The following is a 26,515-nucleotide window of genomic DNA, read 5'->3' on the forward strand; positions in this document are numbered from 1 at the left end:
CCACTGCAGGGTTGTAGCTGGTTCATGTGCCACGACACATGGCTAGGTGTCAAGATAATTTTATAGAGGGGGAAAAAACCCAAGAAGACTTTTAAAATGTGCAGCGTTCAAGAAAAAAAGAGTCAGTTTTACAAACAGAGTTTAAATAAAAAGGCATTCATGGGTTTATGCTTTCTTCGTGAGCAGATCTTTTCAAAGATGGCATTATAAAAAGAGGACATGCGCCTCATTCATTGAGTCCCCAAAGGTGCGGCTGTCTTGAAGGACCAGGTGCTGGGGACACTGGGATGGATGTCCCCACCGAAGACACTCCGGCCTGGGCATAGCTCCGTTTTACTAAGGGCAGAGACATGAAGGAGAATACACGGGCTAGGTCACAGAAAGGAGGGGTGATGAACCTTGCTGGGGCGGGAGGTCGTATGTCACTGAGTGTCCAAAGAGGCCTCATCTCAAAGTGGGAGAAGCTTCGGGTGAATCTTGGAGGGTCAGGAAGAGTTTGCCAGATCAGATAGGAGTGTGGGAGGTATTGCAGGCAGAAGAAGAGCGAATACAAAGGCACGAAGGTAGGATGCAGCCGGGTGTGCTAGGAGCGTGAATCCTAACTCAGAGAGGCTGGGGTTACAGGATGGAAGAGGGAGAAAGGCAGGGGAGGAGCTGGGCCAGGAGGCCTCAGGCCAACTTTAGGAGGCCTTTACATGCCATATGGTCATGCCATTTCCTTCGTGACTTTGCTCCCCTCCCTTGAGAGGCCTTCTCTAACTATTTATTTTCTTTCCTTGCTTTAGCCTTCTTCCTAGCACTTACCTGACCTGTTATAGCTTAGTGTGTTTGTTGCCTGTGTTGCATCTTTAGGATGGAAGCCCTATGAGGGTATGGACGTTCTTCTGGTTTGGCTGAATACCCAGTGCCTCGAATAGTGTCTGGTGTCGAGTGCTGTTATTGAGTTTGCACTTCATCCTCTGAGTGTTGGGGAACTGCTGAAGGGGCTAAATTGGGGGTGAGGTGTCACATGAGTATTTGGGTGTCAGGAAGAGCAGTGTGAATGACCCATAGAGCTGATGACAAGTCTTTAGGAAGGGAGCTCCTTGGTGCGTATGGAGGGCAAGGGAAGGAAGTGTGTTAGTGATCCTGCTCCTTGGGCAGCCTTGGATGAGTTCCAGCTTGCTGACCTGATTAATTATCAATAGTTAGTATCAGTCTCATTCTATTGGAGATGTTTGAAACTGCTCTAAAAATTACAGAGAAGCTCCAAGAATTTATATTTTTCTACTCTACAATGCCCACAGCTGCCCAGGCATTCCAGTAGATGTCATATTGTTATAGTCATTTACTGTTATTATTGTTATACTGTTATAATCATTTTCTTCATTTATTGATAGTTCAGTGATAGAAAGATTTAAGAAATCTTAGTGAATGATCTTTCTTTGAAATGCATTGAATGCTTTGATGTAAAATGGGTTCTTTATGCAAAAATAAGTTTTAATGGGCTTCAAGATAGCTGACCTCATAGCCTTTTGTGTCTTGCAGTTAGGTTGTCTGCAAACTTGAAAAAAGATAAGAAAGTGGACATTCTATACTTATTCTGAGAGAACTGATAGGATGTATCATCCCGTTTACTGGGCTTAATGAAGGAGTGAACTGTTCCATATACAGAAATTTTCCTGATAACTGAACTTTATCACTTTAAGAACTGGATATTTTTTATTTTTCTCTTCAGTTTGGTTGGAAATCTTTCTAAAAGAAATAATTTACTTTCTCATGCTTACAAACAGAGTACATTCAACATTCCTTGCTTAGGAAAGAATGAATTTTACATAATTATTGAAGTGTGGGATTACTGTAATGATAATGTATTGACATTGTGATTGTCTTTTTTTTTTTTTTTCCAAGGAAGATTAGCCCTGAGCTAACTACTGCCAGTCCTCCTCTTTTTGCTAAGGAAGCCTGGCCCTGAGCTAACATCTGTGCCCATCTTCCTCTACTTTATACGTGGGATGCCTACCACAGCATGGCGTGCCAAGCGGTGCCATGTCCGCACCCGGCATCCGAACGGGTGAACCCTGGGCCTCTGAGAAGCGGAACGTGCGCACTTAACCGCTGCACCACCGGGCTGGCCCCACTTGTGATCGTCTTGCTGAATGACCCCAGGATGCCATGTTTTCAAAGTTACTTCCCTTGGTTTTTAGGTAGTGGATGCTTCTAGCAGCATGCCCATGTGTGCCTTTCGTGAATTTACAGTCATGTGTCACTTAACAATGGGGATACGTTCTGTGAAATGCATTGTTAGGCAATTCATCTTTCTATGAACATCATGTAGTGTACTTACACAAAGCTAGATGGTGCGGCCTGCTACACACCTAAGCTCTATGGTACTAATCTAATGGGACCACCGTTGTATATGTGGTCCATTGTTGACCGAAATGTTGTGTGGCACATGACTGTACTCAACTTGTCTCTTTGAAGGCTGAAAACAAAATAACTTATTTTCTTTCTAAAATGAGAGTAAATAGGCTTTGGGTGAGGCTCTGTGGAGAAGTCCTGTGTACGTCAAGAGAATGTACTTTATCGCATAGGCTTTATCATATCTTTAACATTTCAAAGAAAGAGGACTCATTTTATAATGTTCAAGTCTTTCTAACATTATGCCATCCATGTCTAGAAAAAAAAGATTATAATATTATTACTTCTACTGGCAATGCTGCTGGGTTTGCAGAGTGAAGAAGAAAATCTCTTGGGCCTCTTATACTATTTGTCTCTTTGGGCTCCCAGGTGCATGAGGTGAGGTCTCTGGAGGCATCATTATACTAAAGGTTGTTTTTCATCATCTTTGACAACAATAATTATTGATTGGGCATCTACCATATGTAAGGCACTGTGAACAACATGGGGAAATGACTTCTTCCTAGAAATTTAAATTCCAGTTTGGAAGAGGAAGTACTGGACGAGAAACAACTACAGTACGTGGAATTTGTCAGAGGGTGCGGTAAGGTAGCACGGCCCTAGATAAGCTCATGGCTGAACAAGAGTCCTCATCTCTCTAGAAGGTTGTAACCTTTGACTGGTTACAGCTTCCACGATGACTCAGTTGGAGCTGAGGGGAAGAGGCCCCAGGGAAGGCGCAGCTACGGAATCAGCCCTGTTCATCAGTAGGATGGCACATGGTGGCCAGATCAGCATCCCTAAGTTAAAGCTTGTCTGTACACGCCAGGGGGGTGGGGTGGACAGCAAGGGCTCTGGGAGTCAGGGGGAGGTGATCACTTCCATATGGCTAGGAGGGTGGTTCGTGGAAACTGCATGGGATGGGAAAGATTGTCATTGGATCTTGACTAATGAGTACAGTTGCTGAATTGGAGAAGGTGAGGGAAGGCTTGCCAAGAGAATAATGCCCAGGATGGGGGGGAGGTGGAAAATGGCCAGGTGTGTGTTGTAACTCTGATCTGCTCATTCCTCAGGAGAGCTTGTTCATTCTCCTGGCTAGTCTGCCTGAGCCTCCCAGTGGAAAGACAATGGGTTCTGGAGTTGGATGAAGCTGGATCTGAAGACCAGTTCTACCACTTTCTGGTTTTGTCATCTTCAGCAATGTTTAGTCCCTCTAACATCAACTTCTTCGTAAAAGGAAGGGAGATGATAAGATTGATCTTGTGGACCATTCAGAATAATTGAACCTTGTGTTTGGCCATGTGCTCTATAAATCTAGTGTATGCTCAGTGAATGGTAATTTCATGGACAAGCCCTGCCTCAGGGTCCTGGTCCGGAGCCTCACGTCGCCCACAGGCTGTGCCCACTTACTGACTCACCTATAGGTACAGTCAGCTCAGCAGGTGCAGGAGGAAACACAGTCCCTCAGCCCTCTGCTTCCTACACTCCGCTCCCTTTTCAGATCTGTTCATCCTTTTATGTTGCCATTTTCTGTTGGGCTAGAGTTTGAATTCTTATGGTTAACCTAGCTCAAACCCACGATGTCAGCTTTGATTAATTTGGCTTTTCATGTGGCATTTCTAGTCCATCATCAGATCCTGTCCATTTCTTCCTCTTGTGATGCCATAGTCCCCATCTGCGCTGGGCTCGTGTCACTTCGCAAATGGATTGCGCAGAAGCTTTTCTGAGGGAATCTCTGATTTTCAGCAGCCCCGTCTATCTTGCACATTCTGCACGTCCTGCTGAACTCCTTTCTGCTTCCATACTCCTTTGATTTGGCCATCCCTCCTCTATCTAACCTGGTTTTTCATTAGTTCCGAGCATAATAATAAGTGACATTTATTTGTGTTTGTTGTGTGTCAGGTATTTGTTAAGGACTTTATTTATATTAGCTCGTTTTCTTTAAAATAGCCCCAAGAGATAGATACTATTATTATTGCCAGTTTGTAGTAGAGGAAACTGAAGCACAGGGAAGTTAAGTAATTGCTCAAAGTTGCACAGCTAATCAGTGTTTCAACCCAGGTGACCTGGCTCCAGACCCTACACTCTTAAGATCTGCTCTGTCTTCATTGTCTTCCATCCGTATAAGCTCCTAGAGAGCAGAGGTTATGTCATTCATCTCTGCTCACCACACTGTGTGCTTCATCTTAGCATCCAGCTGCTTATTAAATGCATGCGCTGCACAACTTCCTCATTCGTCCTCTAAGACCTAGCTCATGCCATTCTCTCCCAAGCAGCATGGCAGGAGATACTTACTAAGGGAGATTTAGTGTGGAGGGCCAAGGATGTATTCCCATTGGAAGGGCTGTTTGAGCTGAGATCTGAGGACTGAGTACTCTGCCCAAGTGTACCCAAGTGCAATACCTTAAAATTTAATACTCTTTTTTTTTTTTAAGGTGAGATGCTATTTAGTGTTTTATTAAACTTGGATGATGACAGATGATAATTAGTCTTCACATCTGCCTGTTTTTATCTAACTTGCGTATAAATAGTATGTGTGTCAGGCTGGGTGAGAGAGGCTGAATGTATTTGAGCACAACCAGGTATTGTGTTTTTTATTACGCTTGGGGCCAGTGCTGTCAGTCAAGCCCATCCAGGCACTTTGTCGCGTTACAGGTCGCATTGTCTGGGCTTGCCTCGCCGAAGGCAGGTGCTCTTTATTTTAATTTGTATTACGTCCATTTGCTCTGAAAGCTGTTTTTGTTGAAACTTGAAGAGCCAGGTGCTTGCAGCTAGAGTATGGACCGACTTATTGGAAATTTGAACGAAGTTTGTTGACACGAAGAAGAGGCCCCCTCAGCCAAGTGTACTGGGCTTCTAAAGCATGACAGCTGTTTAAGGCATTGTCCTTTAAAACTCCCAGTATAATTATCACTATGGAACTCATTTTCTGACCTCTTTCGGGAAAGGTATTTCCTGAAATGTTATAGCGGAGTCTTCCAAAGGGGGGATCCTGTGAGGCTTCTAGAGAGATTTTAGAATATCTGAGTAGGTCAGGAGAAGACTCTATAGTTGCATTTCTTCAACACCTGTCACTTGCAATTTCCCCTTTAACTTGAAGCAGGCCCTGGGAGACAATTATATCCAGCTAACTTTGCTTTGTTTTTATCATGTTTATGATAGTTTCTATTTATGGCAAGTGATTAGTAACTTATGGGAGTGATTTAAAGATTTTTTTAAATGATGTTAAAAATGAATTGATTTTTAAAAATTAAGTACGTAATAGTGGCAATGGCACTCGGATTTGGCAAAATCGTGAAGGTGTTTCTTGAATGACTGAAATTTAGGAATGCCTTTGTGTAATCTGGATTTTTTCCTGCTATCTGACATTTGGCTTCTATTTCTGAGGACCTGTTTAAAATTTTGATGCCAAAATCTGGTAACACAATGAAATATTACTTTACACCCACTAGTATGGCTCTAATCAAAAAGATGGATAATAACAAGTATTGGTGAAGATACAGAGAAATTGGAACCCTCTTAATTGCCAGTAGGAATGAAAATGGTGAAGACCCTTTGGGAAATGGTTTGGCCATTCTTCAGAGAGTTAAACATAGAGTTACCGTGTGACTCAACAGTTCCGCTCCTAGGTATGTGCCCACGAGGATTGAAAATGTATGTTCACATAAAAATCTGTACATGAATGCTTATAGCAGCATTATTCATGATAGCCAAAAAGTAGAAACTGCCCAAGTGTCCATCAACTGATGAACGGATTAAAAAATATGTCGTATCCATACAATGAGATATTAGCCATACAAAGGAGTGAAGTACTGACGCATGCTATAACATGGAAAAACCTGGAAAACATTATGCTAAATGACATAAGCAGACACAAAAGGCCACATGTTGTATGATTCCATTTGTGGAAAATGTCCACGATAGGCAAATCCATAGAGACAGAAGATAGATTAGTGATTGCAGGGGTTGGGTGGAAGGGAGAATGGAAAGTGACTGCTAATGGGTATGGGATTCTTTTGGGGATGATAGAAATGCTCTCAAATTAGATAACGGTCACATAACTTTGTGAATATACTATCAGTCACTGAACTGTACACTTCAATTTAAAAGGGTGAATTTTATGGTATGTGAGTTATACTTTTTTTTATCTTAATAAAAAAAATCCAGCAGCATAAAAATGTGTGACTAGTCTTAGGAGACTTTATGTGGAGGTGTTGTCTACCACTGCCAATGGAATGGGACTCTTGTCATTGTCCCTTTGCTATTAAGATTGTGCTTTTCCCAATGGTGCCCATGTGGGCTTTGGAGCCAGAATCCTAATATAGATTGACATGGGTAAGTTCTAACCTGCTGTGCAAATTATAGCATGTTTTTATCATCACAGTAGTACTCTAGGATCTGTGGGTTATTTGTGTATCTATTACTCATCTATAATTGGGGAGGTTGAGCCTTAAAGAAATTGAATGGTAAAGCAGGGGCTTGACCTTGGGTCTTTATATAATACTTTCTACTATAATTTGTAAACAGATTGTCACACACTTGAGAGGTGGCCAGCCAGGGTCAGGATTGCAAGATGGGGTTGAAGATGAGAAAACTCACTCTTGCCAGATTAACTCACTCATTTAAGGATGTATTCTAATTACCTTTTCATTGGTGCCACTATAAATATTGACTCAAGATGTCTTTAAAATCAATAATAGAGTATGTCATAATTAACAAAGTACTCTCAAACACAGTATTTCATGTTAGCTTAAAGCTAAGGAAACTGACGTCTAGAAGTTAAATGACTGTTCCTAGACCTAGAAAATTAAGAAATCAAGCTGGATTTTAAGGCAGGCGGTCTGAGTCCATGTCCGCGGTGTTTTCATCGTACCCGCACGTTATTTTGGAGCGTGTGGATCGGTGATTCTTCATTCACTCAGCAGTTGCTAACTCAGCGCCTCCTAGGAGCAAGAATCTGTTCTTAAAGCTGGGATAGATGAGGAGCCTAACTCTTATGGGGCAGGCGTTTTTAGAGAGAGCAGACAGACAGGAGGCTGTGAGCCTGAGAAACAAGGTCATTTCAAATAGTGATGTCTTCAGATGAAAATAAAAAGGTGGTCTGATAGAAATGACTGTGACAGATAGATGGACTTTTTTAGATTGGATGGCCAGGGAGTGCCTCTCTGAAAGGTGACATTTGAGTCGAGACTGGAAGGACCTGAGAAAGTCAGCCAGGCCACGATCTGGCAGAAGACTTTCGAGGAAGATGAATATTTAGGGCGGCATATACCCTCAGCGTTTCCTGGGTTCCTTATGGGAGCAGACTCTGAGACCAGAGTTGAAACCATTGTTCTGGTCTTCTTCTGTCTAGACATCTGCTATTTTCCACTTTTTGGCTATGTATATGTATTTATATGTGTGTGTATATATATATGTAAACACACACTTATAGTATATTATTATAGTATAAATATATTATGAAAATAAATTTCAAATTAAATACTTCATTTTCAATAGAAATATATCGTAGATGTGCGATTTTCCTATCAGGCATGAGCCTCATGCAAAGTCACTTCAAGAGGTTACTCCTTATATGACCCGTGGTTTTTGCTTGGGTGACTAAACAGTTGGCTGTGATGACCTTAAGAAGAAGATGGCATCTCCAGTTGTTGGTCCTCCTCAGGACCACCTGTTGACCATATATTTCGTGAGGAGGCATTTCTGAGCCCTACACACACGAGTGCTATAGAGCAGTGTCTAGTTGATGTTAAATAAATATGTCTAAGTTGGCTTGGATGGAATGAACTGTTGGTTCTGGGGTAGTGTCATTCTTTCAGAACTCCCAAACAGAAGGCTTTTGTTTTGTTGGTAGTGCCATGCCTCTCCAAAACAAGAAACAGGCAAATGAAAGGGCGGAGGTGATTTGAGGCAAATATCTGTGAGTTTTGGGGTGGGGGGTGGTGGTGGTAGTGTTTGGGGAGGATGGGTTGGGAGGTTCCATGAAAAAGTTGCTGTTGTTTCACTTAAGTGCTGGTCTTGGTAATTGTCAAGGTTCTCTGGGGCTCTCATTGGAAACAGAGTAGCCGTCTAATCTGTGTTTCCTCTTCCTTAAAGCTTCACCTCCCTCCTTGATTTCCGGATACCTGCCTCCTGCATTCCTGTCCTGTTTGTTCTCTTTGGTTAGCTCTTTTTCGCAGAGTGCCACTCCCACATTTTCTTCCCCTCTATAAAAAAATACAAGTGGAGGAGAATAGCTCAATACATCTTTCTTCCCCACCCTTCCTCTTCCTTCCTCCACAAAAGTTTTCTTTCAGGGAGTTCTCAATTCTTTCCCTTAGGGCAAAGCCTGGGTCCCAGACTGTTGTGGAGTGAACCCTCCACTTTTACCGTATTTCCCAACTTTTACAGCATCCTTGCGTCTGCTGGCATGCGTTTCTGTGGGGCACGTGCTTCTTTTGCTTTTGTTTGTGTGGTAGAGGCAAGTCAGTGCTTGCTCTGGTCGAACTGGGCTGTTCTCTCTTCAGGGAACACAGCACAGACAGGGGTTGTTTTTCTTTTTTCTTTTTTTTCCATAGCCCTCAGGATATACAGGTAGGTATTGACCTGCTCTGACAGCTACTTCTCATTTTCTTTTTTTTTTTGTAATATTGTCTCTCTCTGCCTTTGTCTTTTCCCGGGGTGCTTGTGGCATGCAGAAATCTTGAAATGCACTGCCTAAACAATTTCAGATTTTTTTTTGGTTCCAGAAAGGGATAACTTACCTTTTTTCTAAATTCAAGTTTTTGAAAAACAACTTGGGGAAATATAGGTGGAGAGTTCTCTGGATTCCACAGATGTTTGACCCTTTAAAGGCAGTCAATTTTATTGGTGTCTCACTACGCTCCTATGGTCACTCCTGGCATAAAGGGCTTGTTTCTAGAGCCACATTCAAAAGTGAAAGAGCTAGAAAAGAATTCTATCCAGATTTCCTGGAAAGAAATGTAGTGAGTCTATCTCAGCTCCATTTCAGAAGGTTAGTAAGAAACTTGGACACTGGCTCCTGCAAACTGGTTATGATTGCGTGACTCTGAAAACACCCAAACTCACTGAATTGTACACTCTAAAGAGGTGAATTATGTGGTCTGTGCATTATAAAAAAAAACAAAAAAGACTTTAATGATGCCCGAAGAAACTGCTCCATTGTCTTAAGCAACTGTCCCCAATTTAGCAGCTGGTTTGACCTTTCTCCACCCTCCTTGTATCTGGGCATCCCCTTTGACCCCCTCTCCTGCTACCTCATGAAGTAAAAGGCCTCATCAGCTGCTGACAATGTCAGATTCTTGCCCTCAAACCTCCAAATCTCCTGATCCCATATAGGCTTCTGTGCTGTCCTTTCACAATGCTTGGAATTTTTTTTTTTTTTTTTTCTGAGGAAGATTTACCCTGAACTAACATCTGTGCCAATCTTCCTCCACTTTATATGTGGGTTGCCACCACAGCATGGCTGACAAGTGGTGTAGGTCTGAGCCCGGGATGTGAACCCTGGGCCACCAAAGTGGAGCACGCTGAACTTAACCAATACGTCATGGGGCTGGAAATGGTTTTAAATCCCAGCTCTGTTTCTTATTGGTTGTGTGACTTTAGGCCAGATGCTTAAAAGCTCCCTGAGCCCCCGTTTCATTTCCTTTTTTTTTAATTTTCATTTTCACAAACACTTAAATAGCACTTACTATGGACCTGTCATTAATATTTTCAAGGGCTTTAAGAATATTAACTCATTTACAAATTTTAACACGTTTAATCATCCAGATAACCCCACGAAGTAGGTAGTTATCTTCTCTGTTTTGTAGATGAAAAAACTGAGGCACAGAGAGGTTAAGTATTTTGCACAAGGTCACACAGCTGGGAAGTAGCAGAACTGAATCCAGCAGTCTGATTCCAGAGTCCCACTTCCGAACACTCCACCTCCGTGCTGCCCTTCCTGGCCTGTAAATGGGCCCCTTCCTTACTTTGTTGATAATCCTTTGATCTTCAATTTCTTGAACAGCAACTATATCTTATACCATTTCTGCAGTACTCAGCATGGTGTCTGAAACATATCTGTAAATTAATGTACTTAATTAGGTCATTCTTCCCTCCAGTCATTTCTTCGTTGACCACCTCAGATTCGAGGATTTGGGTGCCCAGTTGAGGTCTGGGTTCTGCCGTAGCTCTGTCTTTTTCCTGATGTGATGTCCCAGGGAAGCCATGGGAAAGATAATAATAACCTGTCCAGCATCCTTCCTGGGGTCATCGCCAGGATCAATGACACATAGTACATGCGAGTGCTCTGTAAACCTTGCAGCCCCCAGTTAATGTGGGGGCCTCATTTAACGTGCAGCCCGGCTATTTGGACGGTGCACTTTGAGATGACAATGGCAGTTGGTAGAGGGTTGGATACATGGCAGTTTTTCCACAGAAATCCTGATGGACCCAGGTGGAATGGAGGTGACTGATGTGCTGTGTGTTCACTTCCGCAAGGGGGAACTCTCCACTGGGCAGTGTTGACACCCCAGCAATGGGCGAAGCAGAAGGTCCCAGGCTTGCTGCCGTCCTGCTGCATGGTTCACACGCTGGCTTGATTCTCCCCAGTGCTATAGACTTAAATTTGCAGTGTGTGCAGGGAACTAGTTAATTTTTCCCTCCGTTCGGTGTAAACTTGCCAGTAACAATATTTGTGACCAATGTTTGGCTTTTGGACCAAATCTAATTTATAGTTTTGGCAAAATAAGCTGTGCTGGGGGCGGGGAGTACTGCTTATTGGGTAAAGCACATTCTTTTCTCCTCTTTCACATGTTTCTACTCCCTTTCTCCCCATTTTGGTCCAAGTATTGCAGAATTGGATACAATGGTTTGGTTACTGAATTACAACAACCAACCTTGGAAAGTACATAGTTCTTTTACCAGAGGATCGTGGCAAGCTTTGTGTGCATCTCCACAACTGGGGTTTTGTCTTTAGAATCTAAAAACTTGTTTTGCCTTTTTTGTTTAACTTGTACTGTGATATATATACATGCACACAAACACGCGTACCCTCAGACAGTATATAAGTCGATGTTGAATTTCTTCTCTGCTCCCCTCTGTGTTATCATTCAAGTTCATCCTACGTTTTGGGTGGAGGGTAAGGGAAGCGGACTGGGCTGTCGTTACATTCTGAATTCTGACCATCTACACCGTCGGTTCTTTGGTTCATTCTGAATTGCTTGTCAGTTCCTTTTTAGTGATTTAGATTAGCCTCGACGTCAACGGAAAAAGATGATTTCAGACAATACCACCGTCTGTCCTTTGCCCTGTCCCCACTCTGGGCACTTCTCCGCCTTCATGGCTGGGCTCCGGAGGCTGGGAGCATCCTGGGAGGGATGGGTCTCTTTCACAGCATCGGAAATTGTGCAGAATCGGTGGGGGTTGGGGCAGGGGCGGCCGAGGCCTACAACTTGGAAGCCAGAGTTTCCTGGTTAAAATTGTCAGCTGGGATGCATTACTTACCAGTTCAGAAACCTCAGATGAGGACAGTCCATCTGATTGTTGTTTTCTGGGTAACTGGAATCCTTGAACTAAGGTACTCCATCTATTTTTACTTGCTTAAATTATCCTGGCATGGATACGTTTGCTATTTCCAAGTTTTGTTTCAGTAAAAGATTGTCTGCTAATATAGTGAAACCCAAAGGGGGGTTGTCTCTTGGTTACGTCTTCGGGGTGACCTAAGTCTTAGAGGACATTGGTTACTAGCAAGAAAGTGCAGTTTGCTTCAGGAACAAAATCCTGACTGCTCTTCTGCTCTCCCTGTTGTAAGAAATGGAAGCTGTGGATTTGTTGCTCCATATTTGGTAGCTCCTTAGTGCTGTGGGGACCAGTTTTTCCCAGATGGTTAAAAGCGCATACTTTTGTCTTCAGCGTTACTGTTCTTTCAGCTTCGTGCTCTAAAAAATGGCCGGTAGCTTGTCCCTCCTCCTCAAAATCAGTTGCTGCCTTCCATAAATATAGCAAAAGAGCTGTGTTGATTCTTCACGGGGCTTCCAGGGCTCTCGTGGCTGGACCTCTGGACAAGTTTGGATTTCCTGTGGCTCCTGCGTTGAAGGCTACAGGGGTCTCAGCAATGGCTTCGTGTGCTCACAGCTCTAATCGGGGCAGAAAACCTGACCAAGGTTTCCTCAAGACCAAGTTCATTCATTTGCTAATTAGTTTTAGCTCCGAGGATGTTTGGCATGTAAGTTTCAGGGCAGTTTCTTTCCTTCTTTACACTGTGCTATTGTAAGTCAAGGTAATTTATACTGGCTCAGACATGATGTAGAAGCACAGACTTTTAGACCTGGAAGGAACTGAGAGGTCTTCCAATCCAGTTGTCAGACATCGTGTTTAGAAGTCTTTCTTCACATTAGATTTAACCAGAAGCCTATTAGGATGACTGAAAAAATCAGAGCTGCCAGTGGTAGTGTGTGGGTGTCTTTTTGGCGGAAATTAAAGAAATCTTAATTAAATTGGAGTCAAGAAGGCCTGTAGGGGGAGCTCTCACACCCTATCACACATCTTCAATTACACCAAACAGGAAGAGACAGACCTTGCAGCTTCCACGGGAAGTAAAACTACTTTATTACCGAAGGAAGATTTCTCTCCTTGCCTGGCAACAGCCCAGCCAATGAGAAAAGCCACAGCTCAGCCAATGAGGAGTGGTTGCTGCCCTGAACTGCTGCTTTCCCCCAGTGGACTTTCCTTTAGGACAGCCTCTCCCTGGCCCCCTTTTTCTCTATAAAAGCTGCTCCCCTGCTTTGTTTTCTGGATTTGCCTATGGTTTGCCATAGCATGCACATCCTGAATTATAAGTTCTCTTGGCTGTTCCCAAATGAACTTTTTTGAGATAAAATAACAGGCAAATCTGTGCTTTTTCCCCCCCTTCTTCTCCCCAAAGCCCCCAAGTACATAGTTGTATATTCTAGTTGTAGGTCCTTCTGGTTGTGCTGTGTGGGATGCCGCCTCAGCATGGCCTGATGAGTGGTGCTAGGTCCACGCCCAGGATCTGAAGCAGTGAAACCCTGGACCACTGAAGTGGAGCACATGAACTTAACCACTCATCTGTGGGGCCGGCCCCCAAATTTGCCTTTTAAGTTGTCAGTTCTAATTGAAGCCTCTTCATCCACACATGAGGAGCCCAAGAACCAAGAGTAAGTGGTTTAGCCAGTGTTCCACAGGGAAGACATGGAGTAAAGTCAGGATAAGAAATCAAGTTCTGGGGCTGGCTCCGTGGCCGAGTGGTTAAGTTCACGTGCTCCGCTGCAGTGGCCTAGGGTTCAGATCCTGGGCGTGGACATGGTACCGCTCGTCAGGCCACATTGAGGCGGCGTCCCACATCCCACAACTAGAAGGACCTGCAACTAAGATATACAACTGTGTACATGGGGGGGTTGGGGAGATAAAGCAGAAAAAATAAAGAAAAAGATTGGCAACAGTTGTTAGCCCAGGTGCCAATCCTTAAAAAAATAAATTTAAAAAAAGGAAGATTGGCAACAGTTGTTAGCCTAGGTGCCAATGTTTAAAAAAAAAAAGAAAGAGAAATCAAGTTCCTTTTGTTAGAAAGCAGATTAGTGACTGCCAGGGGCTGTAGGGAGGGAACTGACAGCAGAAGGGCATGAGGAAACTTTCTGAGGTGACAGAAATGTTTATATCATGATTGTAGTGTGGTTACAGGACCGTATGTATTTGTCAAAACTCATAGAAATGTACACTGAAAATTGGTCAATTTTATTATACCTCAAAAAATCTGACCACAAGAAAATAATAAAGTGGATAAAAAGTTGTAAGGGTCTCCTAAAACATGTTCAAGACTTTTTTGGTGACGGAGGGGGTTAACATTTTCTCTGCTTTGTAATATAGTGTAATTATATAAAATGATTCTTCCAAAAATATAAAAAGAAAAGAAAAAATCAGATTCACTTAATTCCTGGTCTAGTCTATTTTTTCCAGTTGGCAGATTGGTCACCACCTTTTGCTCTTTGCTGCTGTGAGTTATACCAAGGGTTGGCAAACTTTTTCTGTAGACGACCAGATAATGAATATTTTAGGCCTTGTGGGCCATTCAGTCCGTGTCACGGCTACTCAGTTCTGTCATTGTAGCGTGAAAGCAGCCAGAAACAATATGTAAATGAACATGTGGCCGTGTTCCCGTAAAACTTTGCTTACAAAAGCAGGCAGTGGCCACACTTGGCCCATGAACTGTATTGGCCAACCTGTGAGTTACACTTTTTCCTTTCGTAGAAACTCAGCAACGTGGGCTTTTTCTATGTCCTCTCAGAAGGATGAATGTTAGAGCAAAGTGGGACTGTGGAGAAATTTGGAAGAGGCAGGCCCTACAGGGCCTGGAATGCCCTGCTAGGCTCCCGGACTTGGATCTGTGAAGTGGAGGGTGGTTTTGCTCAGATGGAAGTGGAGGATAAGCAAAGAGGAAGAAGAGACAGAACATGGCAACCAGTTTCTAGATTCTTGTAGAATCCTGGGCAAGAGAGCAGTTCAGCTGTGACCGTAAGATGGGAGGGCGGGGACCTAGTGAAGGAATACTCAGCAGGTAGAATGGAGAGAACTCAAAGACTTGGAGACTTGAAGTCCTTGGGACTGAAGAATGTGGAGGAGGAGGGGACGACTCCCAGGTTCTGGCTTGGGCAACTCTGTAAGCCTCAGGGTCGTTGACCAAAATAAGGAAAATGAGAGAGAGAGAGGCAGACTTGATGGGAAAGATGAGGAGTTCGAGTCTGGATGTGTTGAGTTTTTGATGAGAGAGCAGAATCTGGCAGGCATCATTGTACAGATCTGTAGCCTCCAGATGTTTGATCATGCTTTCCTGTAAGTAAATAACTTGTGGACAGGCATCAAGAATAAGTAGACATTTATCTATAAGTAACATATACATTCTGCTGGACTTGCATGCTTATTATAAAACCTAACATGAGAAATGGGCATTTCCAAAGGAATAGATAAAGATTTAAAAATATTTTAAAAATATATATATTTAGGTGTGATTCTTCATTAACATTAGGGGATGTGACACCATATTTCAAGTAGTTCTCATTACATATGATCCCCATTGGTTAGAAACTTCAATTCTGCCTTCTTTTTTGGTGAGGAAGATTGGCCCTGAGCTAAAATCTGTGCCAATCTTCCTCTGTTTTGTTTGTGTGGGATGCCACCACAGCATGGCTTGGTGAGAGGTATGTAGATCTGTGCCCCGGCTGCTGAAGCAGAGCATGTGAACTTAACCACTATGCCACTGAGCTGGCCCCTCCATTCTGCCATTTTTGATCGTTAGCATGTGCTTCTTAGTGTGCAGTTCATATCACTTTTCAGGCTCCTCTTGCCCTCTTGAGACCTGTGGGGGAAGACAGTGGCTCCTGAGCCAAAGAAGGGAGGTCATGATGCAGTTTCTCCTCTCAGAGCGGATACAGGATATTCTGACAGGGGAGAAAGGATGGGGTGTGAGGAAATTAGGTCCTTCCATGTCTAGAGGGAGGAACTGTGCTTCCATCAGAGGCCTCAGCAGGTGCAAAGGCAGTGGCCCAGCTGGGTGTCCGCCTTTTGTCTCAGGCTGCCCCTGAGAGGTGGCCCTGCCCTCCCACCGCCTCCTAGAGACACTGGTTGTAGTTTTGACTCATTAGGAAAGGTCAGTCAGTCAGGAGGAGCCTGTCTGATAAGGCAAAAGCAATTCCGCAGTCCTTTAAAATTCTATAGCCGAAAGTCAGTACAGCCTGTGTTTCAAACATGGTGCTATCGCCTCAATTCAGATTTCTATGCTTACACAAGTTTCCTCAGCTCGTTTTAAAATTAAGGCCTACAGGCTTCAACAAAATAAGGGTGACAAAAGAAAGTCATCCTAAAAAGATATCATTGGGTGGCTCACTTCACAAAAGGGCACTTGGAGGTCCTACCACGCTTCTGAATTTTGGCATGCTCTGATGTCAGCTTTGCTCCATTCATCATGTTATGCCCCTTTGGAAGCCAAAGCATGTTGCGCTTCAGTTTGAAACCTGATTTTATTATTCTTAGCAAGGTGCTGTGTTTGTAAGAAGTTATAATATTGGGTATCAGAGGTGTTAGCAAGTTGGGAAGGCTGAAGAGGTCTGATGTCAGGTCTTTGCCGTTCAGTGTTTTCAAAAGTGTCGGGAATTCTGGGAGTATCGTAATTAGGTGTAAACGTGCTTTCTTTCCTCTGGTTCACACCATCAAGAACTGGCCTAAGTTCTCAGCTCCTTCATAGCGGAGGGCCCGCCTCAGTACAGTGCCTTGCACGTGGTGGTTGCTGCAGAAATTTTGTTGAGTTAAATTGCATTTGTGTGATCTGATTGATTCTCCTAGTCGAAGAACATGGTATACCCAAATCCTGTTTGCATCATTGGTCACTTGTGGCCCTTAAAAGTTCTGATGAGATGCGAGTCTACAAGCTGTGGCTAAACCAATTTCTGAATCAAAACATTTCTTTATAAAAACCAAACCAAACCAACACCCTCTCGTTACCACATGCTTTTGTGATAAAAGTACTTGATGTGAAATGCTGTAGGGACAACTCTGGGCTCACTCTATTTGTAGAATTAGAGCTTTTGCTGACTCGAGCCTGTGGGCTCAAAGCATAGCTATCTGAGATCCTTCCAGTGGGTCTCACGTGGCAGAACAGAGGGTGGTCCAGTCAATGATCTGATTTCTGTCTCTTAGAGAAAAGAAGAGAATAGCTCTAGATTTTTTTGTACTGGGGGCATTTACTCTTACTTCTTAATCCTCATGCACATAATCCTTTCCACATTTGGGAGAGATTCATTAATTAATAAAAACTGATTCTTAGTACAGGCCAAGTACCTTGTCAAAGATTGGAGTTTGATTTTGTTTATAATATTTCTCTTAATGTAGAAATGACCTCCTTTAATCTTGAAACATTGAAGCTTGCTGCAAATACCTGTAACTGATAGCACAATCAGGAGTTCCGTTATCTTTGGTTACTTGCACGGGAAAATAAAATCAGGTAACTCGTGCATTGGTGTGACATTAGTATTTATGTGAAGTTCTTTGTCTTCATGCATTCATTTGTTTATTTCACAAATATGGTTGTGCACTGGCAATGTTCTAGATGCTGAGAAACAGGCAGTGAACAGAGAAGCCTCTGCTTTCGTGGTGCTTATAGCCTGATAGAAGTCCTAAAACATTTTTAGGTGGGATCAGTGATTATGGCAAGTTCCCAAATTTGGGAATGCTTTCTGGGGAAGGTAATAACATGGGTTGTTGAGATTTTGTTTCATCTCCAATTTACTCTGTTCCAGAGGGGACTACCTAAGCATTAGGGAATTTCTGTCTCTCTCTAGCAACTTCTATGCAGAACATTTAGGAAATTGAGGACCTGAACAAATCACACTTTTTAAATTTAACAAAATATATAGAGTATTATGGGCTTCATAGTGTTCTAAGCCCTTTATAAATATCAACAGTTAATTTTCATTACCGATTTATGTAGTAGAGAATATTATTGTCCCTGTTTTTACAAATGAGTCAAGTGAATAACTTGCCAGGTGCCTAGTTAGCAGGAAGTGGAATTGGGATTGGAAATCAGGCTCTTAGCCACTGCCTATCACTTGTTGATATAAATCCTGAAATAGTATTTCTTTACATCATGAAATGTTTCTTTCGTTCCTTTTTGCATTTGAGATTTCTTTGAAAGTTTAGGATTATTTCTAGCCAGATTTAGTGACAGTCGAGGAAGCCTGGGCTGTTTCTTACTGTGGCTTCCATTCTGTGGCAGCTCCTTCTCCTTTTCCTTCATGATTCTTTTCACATTGAATTATGTGTTTAATCTAATTTTATTTACTTGTGTGTTTCTCTTGGTCTGCTAGACTTTCTTTAAGTTTCTTGAAGCAAGAAACTAGCAAATAGGTACATTTGACAAATAAGTTAAAGTGTATGGTTTATTGCAAATTCTGAAACCAGTTTACTTGAAATTGGGGATTTTCTCCTCCTTTGTGGGCCCACATAATAGTTTGATTTAGCTGTTTATGAATGTTTAATTGTATTCTAAACAATAGGCTAGCTGAACAATAAGCCATAACGTATTGGAATAATAAAACTGGGGGCAATACTATTTAAAACCTAGCATATTCAATATATGTGTCCCTTGAGGGGACAGTCTTTAAGCCACTATAGCGTCCATTTTTAGGTAGGTAACAATGTGATATTTTCAGTTGATAACTCCCCTGTGTCTTGGGGATCTTTTGATTATTTAAGGGTAGATCATTTATATTCCCTCAGAATCCGCAAGAAGATTCTGGCCTTTTTAGGGAATGCTCTGTATTCTTCAGTTCTCATTCTCTGATCATTTGCAACCTTTGTCCCATCTAGAGCCCTCCTCACACCTCCTATCTCAACCTTCTTCTCTGTGTCCAAAATATTTCCCTAATGCTCCAAAGCTACTTCTGAAATCTTGTTTCTTCAGTGAAATTTTTCCCAGTCAGTTAAAAGAGATATCCAGCCTCATCTTTATTTCTACTTATTATTCAGGGATGAAGTTTGATGAACATCCATTGTGCACGGTTTCTTCACTTTAATTTTAATGGGCTAATTTATTCTGCACTTGAAAACTAATGCAAGTCTCTCAGTCTCATGCTGTGTTTTGAGCAATGAACTTACTTGGCACAGTAGACTTGACTTTCAATCCTATTGGTCATTGAGCCTTGTTTATTTTATGTAAGAAAGTGTTTATCACGTGTGGATGAATATGAAATAAAATTCTCTTAGGTTTGTGTTGCTTTGCTGGGGCTGTCATAACAAAGTGCCACAGACAGGGTGGCTGAAACAACAGAAATTTAGTTTCTTGTAGTTCCGGAGGCCAGAAGTCTGAGATCATAGTGTCGGCAGGATTGGTTTGTTCTGAGGCCTCTGTCCTTGGCTTGTAGGTGACCGTGTTCTCCCCGTGTCTTCGCTTGGTCTTCCTTCTGTGCATGTCTGTGTCCTAATCTCCTCTTCTTATGAGGACACCAGTCATATTGGATTCAGGCCCACCAACATGACCTCATTTTAACTTATTGTCTCTTTAGAGATGCTGTCCAAATACAGTCGTGTTCTGAGGTCCTGGGGGTTAGGACTTCAGCATGTGACTCTTGGGGAGACACAATTCGGCCACAGCAAGGTTTAAATGTATAATATAGTTATCCTAAACTTGTAGACAAATTAAAAAAAAAATTCTTTTTAAAGCTTGAAAGTAGGCAAGGGGAGAGAACATTCTGAAGGTGAGATTGTAGGATATTAGTTGTGATGTGGCTTAGAACTGGCAAAGTGACGTAGGGTAAAATTGACAGTAATTGATCTTTTGTCCTTACTTTCCCAAGTTTTTGATTCGCTGACATCTGAAGTACCTTCTAAGTAGCTCAGAGATTGTGTGATTCTATTTTAATCATTGTTTTGTAATGAGACCTTACTGCTTATTTAGGAAGACGGTTGGAGAGGAATTTTTATAATTCTCTGTTTACCAGCAGGCAAACAGACCTTGATTTGAATTCAAGTTCTTTTTTTCTTCATCAAGCTGAAGAAAATGGCTATAAAAATCCTTCTCTTGGCATCTTCCCAGCTATGTGACTGTGGATGGCATGTGCAGCCACACGAGCCCTAATTTAGTCATCTATAAAATGGGACTAGAGTTGTACGGAGGCTCTCCTGGGCTCTTAGCCCTTGTCACTGTTGCTTGCTACAGTTGGATACTGCCCCTCTGCAGATGGCCCTGGGTATCAGGGTGCTGAGACTCTGCTGCCCAGGCGGAGCATTCCCCTCAATACCTGCTGACTTCTGGGGCCTTAACTGCCCGCCCAACTCACATGCTATGCAGGCCACTTGCAGCTCAAGGCCATCAAAGCAGAGCTGGGTTTATATCAGTGTCCCCAACCTCGGTTGCTAAGTGACAGAGTTCCTCTGCGAGACAGATGTCAGCTCAGGGAGGATGGGTTGGTTCCAACTGGTTACCATAAAATTAATTTTTTCTTACCTCCTCTTCCTGTATGTGATAGCCCCAAACGGTTATCAGGATGTTGTTCCTCTTTCTCTATCTTATCAGGAAGCAAGTGGTGAAAGTTTGTGGAGCAGAGATGTTGTTTAGCTTAGCACATGAGATTTTAAGATCCACGAACTTTAATATTGCCAAGGGTCAGTGCTGGACTTGTGTCTACTTTTCCTAGTGCAGGGTGCTCATATAGCAGAGGCACCCTGCTATGTGAGGGGTGAAGGGTGTGGGTGTGGGTGTGGAAGGGAGAGGGGACAACGGTACCTTCTACATACTTTGTTCCAGTTAAATCGAGTTTTCATCTTTTGTGTTGGGATTGAATTTGTATAAATCTAGTCTTTTAAAACACTAAGGTGGCTTTTATTATTAGGCTTGAATAGATCAACTGATTCAATGTAAAATTTTACTCCGGTAAAAACCATTAAAACAAGTTGACCAGAGAATTCTCTATACAGAAATAAAGATTCCCAAGTTCTATTAGGCTTACCTATTTTAATGATATATAAGAGCATTAAAATACAACCCTGTTGCAGCAGTATTTGACCTGGAAAAATTCCCGTAAGCTAACCCATTTAACATTGCCTTTCTCTGGTACCATGCTGATACCTTCTCCTTTGGATTGTGTATTCATCAGGATTTTTTCGGTTGCAAAGGACAGAAACTCAGCACAAACAAGCTTAAGCTAAAAAGGGAATTTATTCCAATTTAAGTGAAAAAATCTAGGGGTAGATATATCTTTAAACACTGTTAGATGCAGGGGCATGTAAGATATTATTGAGGCGTTTTCTCTGTCTCTCTCAAATGAAGTTTACTTTCAGAAAACTGATCAGAAAACTGATCAGTAAAATGACCATCAATATCCCCAAAGTTGTGTCCTTATGACTTCTGATTGGAAAGGAAGAAAGAGCCTGTGTCGTCCTGTGTCCAAATATCAGATATCAGGGAAGATTTTGATAGGTTCTGCCTGAGTCACATGCTCATTCTTGAACCTATAGTTGGCTGGTGGATAGAGTATTGTGGCCAACCACTGTGGCAAAGCATCTTGATTGGCAGGCCCACTGGGAGCACATGGGCTGGAAGAGGAATGGTGTCCCAAAGGAAGAGTTGCTTAGCAAATAGTCTAACATGTCTAGTACAGATAACTAGCATTTCAAGTCAGCAGGGGTTAGTGTTTATTTTTGTAGTTGAAAGAGAATGGGAAAGTAACTGTCATAAAACTCTGCTGGATTTATTTGGAAATTTTAAACTGCCCATTTAAAATCTGTTTGAGGTGAGAAGATGAGGACGCACTTGAAAGATGTCCCTCAGGTGGGATACACGTTGTATAGACAATCAAGTAGTGGAGCGTAGTTGGGGATTCCTGAGGTTGATTTAAATGTGAGCAATTTTTCGAATAAAGAAACAAAATAACAATTATGGACTTTCTTTGCTTTTTTGGTAGGTTTAGATGATTGCCTGCAGCAGTACGTCCACAAGTTTGAACGGGAGAAGATAAATGGAGAGCAGCTGCTGCAGATTTCCCACCAGGATCTTGAGGAGCTGGGTGTCACTCGAATTGGACACCAGGAACTTGTGTTGGAGGCTGTCGACCTTCTCTGTGCACTGGTTAGTTCAGAATAAGGTGATCTGTACTGTGATGGCGTTCTTTAGAACCTTATTCTCTTAAATCTTCATTGTTTGTGATTTAACGTATCATCATTTTCTTAAATGATCCATTGAAGTGAAGCATGAGCTGAAGATAGTATAAGAAGGGAAAAAAAGAAATCATTTTCTAGATTAAGAGTTGGCAGACTGTGGCCTATGAGTTAAATCTGGCCCATCGTCTATTTCTATAAATAAAGTTTTATTGAGACACAGCCATGCTCATTCATTTATGTGTTGTCAGTGTCTGCTGTTGTGCTACAATGGTAGAACTGAGTAGTTGTAACAGGGAGAGTGTGGTTCCCAAAGCCTAAAATATTTACTGTGTTGCCCTTTACAGAAGAAGTCTCTCTTAGTCTTATTTTCTTATCTTCTGTAAAGAATAAAAAGATGGAGATAGTCCTAAATGAAAATGTCATCTTCTAAACGGAAATGAGAAATGGGTTCCGATTTTCACATCTGTTATTGTTGCTATAAAAATCGCTTTTATGTTTCATAGATAGTTGTAGTATTTAAATAACTGATGTTTGTGCTTGAAATAGTCAACCTATGAAATGGTAGCTAGGTGGGAAAAATGTAAATTTGTTACGTTTCGTAGATGCCTGAGCTTTGGCTTGAATGTGAATGAGTTAAATTTTTCCAGGTTCTGATGCTTACATTGCACCTATGGCTGCAGAGGGAGCTGTTTTAGGAGTGGGCTAATAACACCTGTAAGGGCATTGTGTTTATAGACAGGTTAGCACGGGGTGGGATCCACATCTGTCTGTCCTGGTGCCATGCTAAGGATGCAGTTTCCCTAACTGTCAGGATTTGGACAAACTTGGCAGCATTCAGGCTGGCTTAGTAATGCTATGAACCTGAGCCAGGGGTATATACAATTACATCAGTGAGAATGGTGGGAAAGAATGTGCTCCCAATTATTTTGCCATTGCTGGTCTGCGTTCCGTTGATTATATAACACTTACTGCATTGTGCGTATTCTTCTTCTTAAAATGGACAGAGGCTTGTCTTCTGCTCTGAGATGCGCTGCTCTTGTTTAGGAAAGTAATGGGGAAATTATTTGTGGTTGATAAATGAGCTGCCACAAGGCAGACGCTGTGGCCAAGTGGTGTGAGTGTTGGCCTGGGAGGCAGGATTTTTGCATTCTAATCCTGGCTCTGCTGCACGCTCCTCACTCTGTGACCTCCAGGGAAACGGGCTGTCTGTTTTCCCCATCATTTCCCTACATGTGGCCGTGTGCTAATGTGTAAGTGTTTTGCGCTGTCCAGAAGATGTCTGAGAGTCCTGTTTATTATTAAAACTGTATGTTTTTTGTACGGTAAAACAGATTTGAGTTTACTCTTAGTATGTTTTCTGGATAGATCACTTTTTGGTCTTTTCTGCTATTTTGAATTGTCTCTTTCACTTTGTTGTAGGACTTTGAGGACAGGTAAATTCCTTTGAAATTCACAATATGAGAGGCTAGGAGGAAGGATGGGCCAGAGCACATGTGCACATCAATAATGCACATAACAGCTGCCTCCTTGTGCTTTCCCCCTTCCCTACCTCTTAGAATATTAGACCAAAATGAACAAAGCTGGACAAATGCCAGAACCTAAAGCTGTGTTTTATCTCCTACAATTTCCTTCTAATTTCCTTTGTAGACAAAGTTTTGACCTCAGACTCATTCTGGACGTGTTTTGTAAAGTAGAGTGCTGGTGAATGCATTTGACAGGAGGGTCACTGGAGAGTTCTCAAATGAATGTGCCTTTTCTGGGTTGGGGAGGGTTTTAGAGTTTTACTAAAGTACCTTTAGTCTTGCTGTAATCTCCTTTTAAAATATTCTTATTGCAACGCATATATTAATTATACTATCTATTTAATCCATTTGTACCATATAGATCTTCGTGTATATAAATTGATGATAATTTTTTGCCTTGAACAGCCCATTCCCTGGACAGTTAATGTGTATTTGCAGTTGTCCCTGGTGTTATAAAAGACGGTTTGATGTAAACTTAGTTTCGTGGATGTTCATTTTATGATGGACAGGAACCAAATAGAATTAGAAGTAAGGAAAGGGAGAGGAAAAAACAAAACCACTGGAAAGTTTTGGAAAGAAAAGGGCAGATAGAATGGATAGGAACCTAAAATCGGGAAGAGCTATTGAAGATTCGAAAACCAGTGAGCAGACAGACCCCAAATAGCTGGCCATGGTTAGAGAGCAAGGAGAGGAAGTGCCTTTGGGGAACATTGATCTTGGCTGGCTGGAGTGGCTTAGCACAGTGGCTTGTATTATGAAGCAGAACCAGGACCACCTCTCAGGATTGAATTCAGAGTCTGAGCCCAATTTTTTTTCCCTTTCTCTGGGGCAGACTCTAGAGCTGTTCTTTCTAGTAGTATAGCTTTAGCCACATGTAACTAAATGGACATTAGAATGAAATAAAATTCAGTTCCTCAGTTGCACTTAGCTACATTTCAAGTCTCAATGGCTACATGTGGCTAGTGGCTACTGTATTTGGATAATGCAGATAGAGAACATTTTCATCATTGCGGAAAGTTCTATAGAATAGCGTTGGTCTAGAGGGTGTTGAGAGTAATAAAGTATAATCGTAACCCATTTTCTTTGCCAAATCAAGCAGGTATTAGTTTCCTGAAGACTGAGGCAGGGATATGTATGTTTTTAAGGTTAAAGTAGGCTGAGAAAGTGAACAAGGTTGGAATCAATCATGTGTGGAGTGATGCCACCTAAATGTGTCCTTAAATGAAATACCTGTGATGTGTCTACCTGCCCAGAGTACTTCTGTGTACCCCCAAGAAGATTCATTTTCATCATTTACCCATCCATAGCAAATCATTAAAAAATGTTATCCTTCTTTATGGGGAGAAATCATACAGGAAGAGGAATCTTTGCTAGCAATTTGTTTTTAACTTGATTTTGCTTCTGAGCTTATTAAATACTTTTAAGAAAAATGTGAAGTATATTTCTTAGGCTGTAACTCAATTGACCCAAGTCAATAGGAAGGTTTTGACTATGTGTCTGTGACGCTCCTTAAGTTTGTTAGGTCATGAATAGAGCTAGTAGGAATGGGAAAAGAAAGGAGAGGAGAAGTTAAGATTTGTCCTTAGTTAAAATGTGTACAATCTTAAGGCAGCAGAAGAATGAGAATCTATCTGCCTCTTTCCTTTTCTTCTGTCTTGTTTGTCATTTCTCTAGCCAGACCAGGAAGCGACCCCAAAGGCTAACTTTTAATGAAATGAGATCTTGGTGGAAGGTTTTTAGTATGTATGTAGATTTTCAGAGACTCATTTTGTTTCTTATTTAGTTTCTATCTTCTTGACACCTTATCTTAAAGCAATTTCTGAAGGAGACAGGTTTTGAGGGAAAAAGGTTAGTGAAAATAATCAAATCTGGTCTGGGAAATTATTCATTTTCTGTCTTTCACTGTGGGGCACTTAATTCAATAATCCTTTCCTGATTATGTTTCTACAGTAGAGGTTCTTTTGAGCTAATATAATCAGTTTCTTGTTCTCTTCTTATTGTGGAATGGGGTGGAAGGGGAAGGAATTTTCCTTCCTTACTTTGCTCCCTCCTTCTTTGAAAAATTATACTTTGTTATAGTCCATCCATCCATCCTTCCGGCCCCATGATTTGTTTTGGGGGAAAAAGAAGAAAGAATCAGCAAATTGGATGAAAATGAAAAGAACCAGTTAATAAGAAGCTATACTCATCCTTTATTTTAATGTTAAAAGTGGTAGGTTTGTAGAAGACTGAAGTTTAAAACTTTTTGCAACACTAAAATGCATTTAATTCTCCTTGAGCTCAAGAAGTAAATGTTGTGTATGGTAATAAAAGTTCCAAGTAATTTATGGTGACATTGACTATAGAAAGCTGACTTTCCTGCTTTTAGTTCAAAACACTTGATGTAAGTTGGCAGGCTGAGTAATTGACTGAATAAGGGGACATTTCTCTTTAATCATAGTCCTTCTAAACAAGCTGTGTCATGTGGTGCTTTATCCATTCTTTTGTGAGTCTTTGATTCTTTGACTTTAAAAAGCCATGATGAAGATCCATCTTTCCATTTTTGTCTTCTCTGTTGAAGGACGATATCATGTGTTAGTCTCTAGAAAATAACAGTGAGAAAATAAGTGAATGAATATAAGGTTTAAATAGAACATTACTGTTAATACAGAACACTCATTTTTATTATGAAATTTAGTGTTTTTTTTTAAAGCTTGCAAAAGATGATTTTCACTTAATGGCTCTGGGAAGTTTTTTTATATTTATAGTTAACTCTTTTTAAAATTTCTATCCAAATTTTTTAAAATATTTTTTATTTGACTAGGAAGCAACATAAATTTAAACTTCAAATAAAATCTAGTTAAAGTTAGAATTGTTTTCATTAAAAGAAGAGTCATTAAGATTGTTATTACTTACCGTTTTTCTTTTTTTCCCTTCATTTATTTGTTTATTTTTGGATGTACGTCATAATATATTTCAAATTTTGT

The 26,515-nt window shown here is 41.5% G+C and overlaps 1 protein-coding gene across 1 annotated transcript in view; it reads left to right on the plus strand.

Moving 5' to 3' along the window:
* Positions 1–26,515, plus strand: part of CNKSR3 (CNKSR family member 3) — an 86,408-nt gene that overhangs the window by 27,455 nt on the left and 32,438 nt on the right. Inside the window, exon 2 of the mRNA XM_046669266.1 lies at positions 21,831–21,994. Within this exon, the coding sequence (XP_046525222.1) occupies positions 21,831–21,994 (164 nt within the window). The remainder of the gene's footprint in view (positions 1–21,830; positions 21,995–26,515) is intronic.

This window comes from Equus quagga, chromosome 8, assembly GCF_021613505.1.
Source record: "Equus quagga isolate Etosha38 chromosome 8, UCLA_HA_Equagga_1.0, whole genome shotgun sequence".
Lineage (NCBI taxonomy): Eukaryota > Metazoa > Chordata > Mammalia > Perissodactyla > Equidae > Equus > Equus quagga.